General features: G+C 37.2%; 1 protein-coding gene across 7 annotated transcripts; it reads left to right on the top strand.

Moving 5' to 3' along the window:
* The first annotated feature begins 1462 nt into the window (after positions 1-1462).
* LOC139825405 (uncharacterized) lies at positions 1463-9815 on the top strand. 7 transcript variants are annotated; one of them, XM_071769281.1, is made up of 4 exons: positions 1463-1829; positions 4729-5234; positions 5326-5826; positions 6695-9815. In XM_071769281.1, exons 2-4 carry the CDS (start codon positions 4882-4884, stop codon positions 6993-6995), a joined length of 1155 nt encoding a protein of 384 aa, XP_071625382.1. In that variant the 5' UTR covers positions 1463-1829; positions 4729-4881; the 3' UTR covers positions 6996-9815. The 7 variants fall into 7 exon arrangements, with proteins under 7 accessions (XP_071625382.1, XP_071654236.1, XP_071625391.1 ...); XM_071798135.1 differs by having other exon boundaries at positions 1463-1845; XM_071769290.1 differs by having other exon boundaries at positions 1463-1855.
* Positions 9816-10311: the final 496 nt, after the last annotated feature.

Below are 10311 nucleotides of genomic sequence, written 5' to 3'. Positions count from 1 at the left end.
GAAAAAAAGAAAAAACAAGAAAAAAAGGAAAATAAAACACGAAAGAGAAAACTTAAAAGTTAAAAGACGTCCTTACAGTTATTAGGTAATAAGTCAAAGCACATAACATGATAGCGATATACGACGGTCGTAGTCCTCGACCTGACAAATCAGGATACGCCAAAGCTTGTGCGTTACTTACGTCCATGACTACGACTGTCATATGTGCTTTGGCCCTTATTAATAAATTAGATAAAGAAAAAAGTATAAACGTTTATGTTTTTTGTTTGTAAAAGAGTATAAACATTTAAGTTACTGTATACATATATGTCTATATATATACATATAATTTTTCCAACAAACTGCGCGCCGATTATTTGTCGGACTTAAAACACAGTAATTGTTAGAATTAAAAACCGAGTCGATTTAATTCCGGGGAGGGAAGGGTTTTTAATTCTAACAATTACTGTGTTTTAAGTCCAACAAATAATCGGCGCGCAGTTTGTTGGAAAAATTATATGTATATATATAGACATATATGTATACAGTAACTAATATAAGGCTGTCAAAGACCTAAGCTTGGATCGCATGGCTTTTGATTCTAATTGATTGTATATCGTTACGATCCTATTTCTCTTATCAGTATAAACATTTGTTTTGTTTGTAAAAAAATGAACAATTATGTCTTTTGTTTGTAAAATGTTATTTTTGATCAAAGAAAACATGTCAGAAATAAGTTTTTTTTCCCAGAAAATAATATTTCAATAGTAGGTAGTTCGGTATCTTGTCTGTCCTGTAAAATCCTAAACAGTGTGATAAAAAATGTATAAAATAAGATATATTTTCAACTTTTGTAACATTTTGTTACTTCTTGAATGAATAAATCTAGTTTTTGTGTGTGATCCATAGTGTCCCAGTGACAGACTCATGGTGCCGCGGGTATGGAGTACCTTGGGTCATTTCTCAAAAAATGTGTTTTAATTTTTTTTCAAAAACTAATCAATATTTATCAAATATGCTAAATAAACTTTAAAATATACATTGTGCTTTAACTATTAAAACAAATGAGACAAAAAATCTTATATTTAAAGGTATACTTTTCAGAGTTTAAATTTTTGTGGGTCATGGTGTCCCGGTCTCCCCTACATTTGTTTTTTTTTTTTTAATTGGTCGATACTCTTGGTTATCTGAATAATTAAAGCGTTACAAAATAAAAGATATGAATTAATAAATCGTTTAGTTATTATTTATTTAACGGTTATATCTGAAGGAACTCAAGAGATTTCCGTCGCAAGTCAGGAGACGGTCATTACAAAATCGCCGTGAAGTGGTCCAAAGGCCCCTAGGGCCCGGTCCGCGTCCCACACCGCTGATAAGGGATGAAGAAGGGATGCGGATCGGCCGTTAGCTCGGTAAGCGAGAGAAAGTCCAAATCGCGTGGGGTGCGGCGAAACTAGAGGAGAGCACAGCTATCGATCGATAGCGACGCCTGTGCAGTGAGCGAGCCCGTGTGCCATGCCACGATCGACGACCGTAGAGCCCAGGGGAAACAATCGCGTCGTCTCTTTGACATAGCTCTCGCGCTACGAGAGACGACGCGCGAGAACGGCGGAGCGTTGACAGTGGTTGTTGTTGTTCCCTTTCACGTGCTCCCCGTGCACCGGCGATCTCCGTGAGCAATCGTATATGTCCCTCGCGTTCCTGGCGCGAAGGGGACATCGCATCTCCTCCGAACTTCGGCTTGCGAGCCACGCAACCCGGCTGACAGACACGCCGTTCGCGACGCGACGGCGGCATCCTCGGCGCGGCGATAAACGTCGTCATGTGGCTGACAGTGCGAGATACATTAGGTGCGCCGAGAGAGTGGTGAATATTCGTGCGTATTTATAGAACCGCGCCGGTTCTTCGCTCCGTTTTATCGGGGGTCTCTCATCGCCCGACGACGACGACGACGGGTTCGCTTTAATAATCGCGACGAGAATTAACCCCCGAAAAACAAAGCGCGATTCTAACGCAGTTGATATAAATTGCTGAACACATATATATCGTCTGCAGTCCCGCTTAATTAGCGCAACTACGTAACGCGTAGTTACGCGTAGTTGCGCTACCATAACAGTTAGTTTATGATTATGCCTAGTCTGCAGGAAACCACCGTGGAGGCAAGTCAAGTGGAGTATAATTACCTGCATATTTCTATTAATGAGGACAGGCTCGCAAAAAAATTATCGCGTAATGGAGAAATTGATTTTGAAATAGAAAATTTTTAAAAATAAATAGTTTTTAAAAAGCGTAAAATAACTCAGTATTAAATCGGGAAATATCGAGGAATGTGTGTATTTCGTTTTTAATATCTCTCACATTTGATGGAAAGTATATTATTTGAACACTGGTGCAAATATGAATAGTTCAAATAGTCATATCATGATGAAAAGTTATTTATTTCTCGTTCGTCAGAAATGACATTTTTTCCATAATTTTTTTTAAGTACGAAAACATCGAATAATTTAAAATTTTCAAGTTTGCATATAGCGCGTTCCAGTATGCTCCTTCATACATTATTCTTTTCTATACACAGTAGAACATTTCCATAGAACATTTCTAATAAGCATCGAAGGCTAGTAACTTTCTAAGTATCCTCAATCAAAGTTGATTCGAGAGAGATTCGCTGATAGAAATCATATGATAATTTATTCGATTTTCGCTGAGTGTCACGCGTGACACACTAAATGACCGCGAAAGTCGATATCTGATGGCTGATGAAGGCGCAGGTTCAAATATCAATCTTGAGAAAAGTTCTTGAACCTTGACTTCAAGAGAATACATAATTATCGATTACGTAGCTACATATGTTGATGCCTATATACATCAGTTGTAATACGATACTTAATTCTTAGCTAACTCCGCGACTCAGAAATTGTTCTTTTCTATAATATAGAAAGGAGAGGAAAAAAGTTCACCCAGGTTATAGTTAATCGATTATGAGATAAAGATAGAAATAGATAGGCAGAGAAAGTGGGAGAAAGAGGGAGAGGAGAGAAGAATGATATAATAGTAAAATTCATACGTATGTTTACCATCAAGTTAAATATTGACAATAAATCACAGAAAAAGGAGCATCGAGCCGCAACAAGGTGGAAGTGTTGTAAAATTCTAAATTAAGAAAACAAATTGACAAACGTTTCAGCCCCTTATGGGACCATCTTCAGTGTCAAATAACAATTAAGTCCAAATTTCGAAAAAGTTACACGTTACATACTCTTACACTAAAATTAACGCAACTAAATTGCGTTATTTGGACTTAATTGTTATTTGACACTGAAGATGGTCCCATAAAGAGGCCGAAACGTTTGTCAATTTGTTTCCTTAATATATAGAATTTTACAACACTTCCACTTTGTTGCGGCTCGATGCTCCTTTTTCTGTAATTTATTTTTAATCTTGTGAGTCTTTTTGATATATATTAAATATTGACAATTTTTAGAATTTTCTTGATATTCTTATGAAAAATTGAATTTAACGGCAGAGTCTTTAAAACATTTGTTGATTGGCAAAAAATTTACAAAAAATTCTGAGAAAAAGTTGTTATCTGTTGCACTTTTTCAAAATTATACATTAGATATTTTAATAAGTATAACTCGAATATCATTTTAAGAAAAATAAAGTCTATTCAATTTTACGTAATTAATAAACTTATTTCAATTGCACACGCGTGAAAGGTATACACGTAGAAAATAGAACGTTTTGCAACCAATGCACTTGAAAATTACTATATATTATATTTTAGATTTTGTTTAAAAAAATAAAAATTAAGATATATCGATACTTTTATTAGGTAATATTATGGTTTTAAAGAAAATTACTTTATAGTATAGATGTAAAGTATGCTTTCGCTTCCTTATAACATCGCGAGACGGAGTATACTTCACCACGCCTACGTAGTGACGGCGTTGCAAGCCGTTTAGCACCTTACCTGCACATTCCAGCTCTACAGATTAGATCAAGGACTCGTGATTAGATAATAGTTTCTCCATCTCCGCATTAATCCGCTACATGTGTGGTATCATATGTAATCCATAATATCTATTAACAGTCTCACCATAATTATCTTTCCAGCTAAAAATAAATTTACTTTTATATACTGCATATTTCATTAAAATAAAGCTATAATAATAGTATGCTGGCGTTCTACAAAAACTACATATTTCTAGCTGACACCTCTGTCTGGTCACTGCATATCAAATTATGACGTGGAAGCGAGAAACTGTGATTTCTATTTATAGTATACTTATATCGAAATTAATAATTTTATCGCACGTTTATTATATATCAAATCTAATTGATAAAAAAACTTGCAATATATATATGTGCCAATTTCCTTTTCAGCTTCTGACTTAATGAATGCTGCAATTAAGCAACACGATATAATTAGGTCAATTTTTATTGAGTATATGTACGCGAATTAAATTACACGGCCATTTATTGATGAACGAATATTAAAAAAAGGAGTCTTTGGTATATTTAATCTATTCTATCATATGAGAAAAAAAATCATTGTTCTCATTTGTACATGATATTAGAAAACGATTAATTAAGGTTTCTTCCTTCTAACGTTCTAATCAAACATGGCCGCCAAAACAGAACGGAAGCCTTAAGTAACTTCTTGGAAAGGTTTCTGATTAAAAATTAATTTTTTCACATCCTGATTTTATCGTCTTTATCTCTAAGTTGTCGTCTGTGTATCATATATAGTTGTTACTCCGGAAACCGCGAAGAAGCGTCGGACGTTCGACATGACGTAAAAGCTAGCTGCAGTTACCGCGGAAGAAATTGAAACGGTTGAAGCGCCGTGCGACAGAAAGGAAGACAAATAGATAGATAGAAAAAAACGAACAAAGTGCAAAAATGTCCGAAAATGAAACGAAGTCGGCTTCGCCGATACCCGCGGTTATGTGCGCGCAATGCTGCAGCAACGACGACGGTGGTGACAATGACAGTGGCGGCGGGGGCGGCGGTGGAGGTGGCGATGGCAGTCAGACGACCATGCAATGCCCGGCTCTACAGGTCACCTCGCGGATGCTGCGCTCGCCGAGTCACGAGAGCGTCACCACCGATCTGTCGCTCTTCAGCGTGTCGTCGATCGCCAGCGATCTGCGCAGCGCCAACAGGTTGGTCACCTTCAAGTCCTACAGCGACGCGCAGCTCACCGGACGGGGGCCCTCGCCGAAACCGGACTCCCGACAGATTCAGGGCAACAGGTTCGTAGTACAATCGCTACTGTGCACGATGAAGAGATATGACTACTTCACATCGACTAATTATTTATTTATTACGTGCATTTCGCGCTAGGCCGGCGGACATTCCCGAGATTTTATGGTTCGAGGAGGAGAACGAGCTGATCCGCAGTTGCGGTGTTCTATCGTCGGCATTGGGATTGCGTAAGAGCTTCAGCACAAGCGATGTATCGCAGCTTCCCAGCCCAGACGCGGCTGGGGCCGGTGGCCTACGAACGGCGGTATCCGCACTGGCCCTCGACACTGCCCAGCGCAACACCCTGTTGCTGGAGCACGCCAGGCTCGATCACGCTTCGAGGTCCTGCAGCACCTGGGTCGCCGTAGGCGAGCCCGTGGCCAGCACGTCCCAACTTCCCAGCCCGCATGGAGGAGCCGCGCAGGAGCAGCAGCCTCAGCAACAACAGCAAGCGCAGCAATCTTCTTCAAACGCTCAATCGGTGCCGCAGCTACCACCGCAACCACCGGCACCGCCGCCACCACCACCCGTGCCCTTCACTGGAGCGGATCTCGTCAGGTCCGTCAATAAGAAAGTCCGACAGAATTACATACGACGAAGGTTAGTAGACTCGAAGTCTTTCTTCTTTGCTCTGCCTATGTTCAAAATACGCGGACTTTTCAGATACAATTTTTTTGAAACAAGGAAAAAATAGGACGTTTGTATTTGTCTTTGTCTTTTGTTAGCTGCATAAAATGGAAATATATAATAAATTTTAATTCTTTTATCTAGAATAAGCTATATCCCCAGGTAGCACCTATGCGTTTCAAAAATGTCCACTCGAAGAACGTTAAAGTAAACGTTTTTTTTCGGGTTCGGAGAATCTATAATAGATTCTCAAATGTGAAATTTGACCAGAGACAGTACATAAAGTCTTACGGCAAAAATTTGTCACTCGCTGTTCTATACATCATTGCAAGCCACATAAAAAAAAAAATAATGAATAATAAATATTGAAGTGAAATGAACTTTTAAGTGAAGTAAACTGATTATTTAGTCGAAGAGCTGACGACTACTTTAACGTTTTTTCAAGTGGACATTTTAACCGTTATGAAACGTTTCGAAGAAACATTTGTAAAACGTTTTTGAAACGCATAGGTGCTACCTGGGATACTTTGATCATTCTTACCAAGTGTAAAAAAAACATGCATAAGTGTCTTTCCCCAATTTTAATGATTTTCCGATACTTTATAATATAAATAAAAAAATAAGAAATAATGCATCTTTCTGAGACATTTTTCCACCAGAGTGAGAACGGTCTCTTAAAAAAAAAAAAAAAAAACTTATCTAAATTTCATCGAAATTGGGGTGCTTACGTATGTTGTAATCTAAGTGGGCTCAAAACGCATTTTGAAGTTATTAAGTCTCGCCGTTATAAGTTTCAGTATAAAAAAGGCAGGACTAGAGTGTCTCATTCATGTTTCATTAGGCTACTGACCACGTATCGCGCTTTGGAGCGCCTCTCGCAGAGTGAATTTAATCTAGACCAGCTAGAAGCGGCGGCTACCGCGGCGCAGAGCTCTCACGGAACCACTTTGCTGGTGCCCGGAACGACCGGCGGAGTTCCTGGTGCTTCCTTGATCGGGCGGAAGGAGCGAAATCACGCGTTGACGGTACGGGACGTTGAGAGGGAACGTGGGAATCAGCTGTCCAAGTATGAGAGGAACATGATGATCTTTAATTGGCTCCACACCTTGGACGACAGCGCGGTCGTAGACAGCGTCGAATAAGGGACAAGGAGACCTCTCCAGCATCTCCCCAGCAGTTCCGACAACGTGCGACCTACCGTGCCTAAGTCTCTTCCTCCTCGATATTACTTTATCGAAGACGCTTCGTTGATACCATATTGTCGCATTTCGAAGAACACCGCTAATATGTAAGACTTCTGATCTTGTTGTTAGCTATATTGAATTATGACATCTAAAGCGAAGAATTATATGAATCTTTCTCTTACACTGTTCACCGAAATAAATAAGTTTTTTTTTTCAAATGCTCCACACTCATTTGGTAAAACAAAACAAAATAATGCATAAAATGCATTTCCCTCTTAGTCCTTCTTCATTAATTCTCGTCTAGTGGATGCCGGGTTTATTCAGATCAATCTCTGCTGAATCATCAAAGATGTCGTTTATTTTACCTTTCCCTCATGTTTAGATATCATGGGATGCATTTTAGACAGTCAGCAGAAAGATGAGTTGATATTCAACAGAGATAAGATACGTATTTGTCAGGCGAGAATTAATAAATAATTATGTAATTCAAGTTAAATGTACTCTCTATGTTTAAAAAAAAATAAGCCTCATGATTAAGATTATTAGGATTTACAGTTATCTTATGAATTGAAAAAAGAATTCGGTATAAACGTATTTTATCATCTTATAAACTTATTTTATTGAATACAAATAATAGCATGTGTAAAAAGACTAATTTATTCTAATGTACATTGCGAGAATAAATCGCTACAATGAATGTGATGTATAGTATGATTTCATAAGCGTGGTCTCTCGCGTGTGATGTCATAATCCAATATGGCTGCTATAATAAGCCAGGAGCTATAAGCTAAAGTAACTATCGCAAAAACATCCGTCCCTCCTCGTCCAGCGATTGGTGTCGCTTAACGAGTGTATCCGAAGCATTTCGTGTAAAGCGAAATCCCGTTCTATTGGCTACATATACAAAGGACTTATACGGGCGTTATAGCGATTTCGGTTGCTTAATTACTCCACACTGATGCGCACTAAAGGCATGTAATTATCTGACAAAGAAACATATATAAATATGTAACAATATAAATCAAAATATAAAAGACGTATTCTTTTACAGGTGCGTTAAAGAGAAACATCCCCTTGAAAATGATCGGCTTTTATGTTTATAAGCGTATATTACTGAAACAGTAAATATGGAAAAACATTTTAAACAAAAGTTTTGTTTAAAACAAAAGTTTTGTAGTTTTGAAAGCACACTATTTAAATATTTCAAATTTTTCGATAAAATGTAATATCTCTCGAAATATCCCACCGCCCATTATCGTTTTTGAGAATTCAAATCATTTTTATGACAAAATTAGACCTTATTTAAAGATAAATTCAACAATACGTAAAAAATTCTAAAATTCTCAGAAACGATAGTGAGTGGCGAGACACTTGCACGTGTTTCTTTTTAAGTGTAAAAATATACGTATTTTAACTGATAAAATATCCAATGTATCATTACATTATTTAGAAGAACATATGTTGACTATTTCACGGTTAACATACTTATACTCTGCTGTTGCAGAGTATATGTCGAATAAAATAGTCTTTATACGCATTAGTGTGGAATATTGAAGGCAACTAAATTGGTTATTAGAAACAAATTGAGGAATCGACTTGGAAATATCTCTAAGTGCAGTACGAGGAGTATACACTAGTACGTGTATACTTTTGGCATTCTAGTGATCAGCTGATTATAGAAATCTTTTATCTATAATATTTTATCCAAATAATTTATTGCTTAAATTAAGGAAATAACTTTTGAGATTAGAAATATTTCTACGATCTAATGATAACAACATGATCACAACGTTTCTGTGCGAGATTTCATGGAACTTTTTCGTAGAAACTTTCCTACAAGTCAGTATTCGTAAATTCAGTTTGCCAAGAGATTTAATAGGATGGATTTAGAGGCTGATTTTAATAAGCCGTAATTTAACAATTCAGTAATTCCGTAGCGAGCGTTTGCATTGAAGGAAACCAACGTATAAACTGAGAGAGTATACATCTTGCGTTAAGTACTTAGACACATATCGATAAGAAGTTTTTAATCAGCGGAGAGTATTCGAGAGGTACCAAGCTGTTGCTGGAACGACGAAATTTTAACAATAATTGTAGACTAAGAACCATACAACCGTTTTGCATTTCGAATTTGCAGTTAGCATGGATAATATCCGAAATCGAAAAGGATACCGTGTGTAAAGATTTAACGATGCGAGACGCAATCTAAAGAAGCTATCTACTTGAGATATGAAAGATGATACGCGCGATTTAGCGTACTAGGACTTTTGTGATTGTACACCCGGTATGAAGACTAGTCGTCTGAAATTCCGTTTATTCTGAACGGTTATATGAAGAACTTGTTGGTGCCGGTGATAAAATGTTACTCAGAGTACATGCCTAAAAGTATTTAATTCTATGAGTGTGTTCCTTATGAAAGTCTTAATTATCCAGTGTAAGCAGAAAATCCGGAACTATTGTACTTCCTGTCATGACTAATTAACGACAGATCACATCAGTATTATGCGCCGCAGCCCAGGGTGATACTAAAGTGTTTTTGGAATAGTAAATGGATGTGTGATCACTCCCGCGCGCACGCGCACACACGCACACACGCACACACGCACACACACACACACACACACACACACACACACACACACACACACACACACACAATTAATGTGCTTTTATGTATATTAAATGTTTCCCCCCTTCCATATGTAATATCCGCTAACATCGCGATATTACCTGGTGCAGAACGTAATGGAGCAAATATAAGATTTATTAAGTATTCCATATCTATATATGCACAGACTTTGTTTTTGTAATTAAAGATAAGAAATATGAAAGTAAGAAGAAAGCAGGTAAGGAAATTGCGACTGCCGGATCCTTCTTATTGATAATAGATATAAGAAAAGAAGAGAAGAACCCGAGCTTTGCAACCTTGTGCAATAATTTTTTTACCGAATGCCTAGAATGTGAAAAATTTATATTACTGGCAATATTTACGTTACAATCAATTTAAATGTTAATTTTAGAGTATATTAAAAGAGGAAAAGTTGTATCTTAATTTTTTTAAAATTGAATTTTTAACACAAATCCAATTACTATTATAATAAATAAAAAATTAAACAATCCACTAATTAAAAAGAACAAAGTGGAAACTCGTTTTTCTTTTGGGCCACATTCATTTTTATTAGTAGGAGATAGAGATAGCTACAAAGATGATCGATTATAGGCGAAATTTGAACAGTGAGTTTCAATGAAATATGCTTTTAATAGTATAATAAAA

This window comes from Temnothorax longispinosus, chromosome 1 (assembly GCF_030848805.1).
Source record: "Temnothorax longispinosus isolate EJ_2023e chromosome 1, Tlon_JGU_v1, whole genome shotgun sequence".
Classification (NCBI taxonomy): domain Eukaryota; kingdom Metazoa; phylum Arthropoda; class Insecta; order Hymenoptera; family Formicidae; genus Temnothorax; species Temnothorax longispinosus.
Note: the sequence above shows the minus strand (reverse complement) of the source record. Positions and strands in the feature narration are given on the sequence as shown.

What these genes read in the sequence shown, in the direction of transcription:
- LOC139825405 (XM_071769281.1), top strand. Translation starts at nt 4,882, where the DNA reads ATGTCCGAAAATGAAACGAAGTCGGCTTCGCCGATACCCGCGGTTATG. An exon ending in CGACAGATTCAGGGCAACAG is followed by an intron (nt 5,235 to 5,325) that starts GTTCGTAGTACA and finishes ATTTCGCGCTAG; the next exon opens with GCCGGCGGACATTCCCGAGA. An exon ending in CAGAATTACATACGACGAAG is followed by an intron (nt 5,827 to 6,694) that starts GTTAGTAGACTC and finishes ATGTTTCATTAG; the next exon opens with GCTACTGACCACGTATCGCG.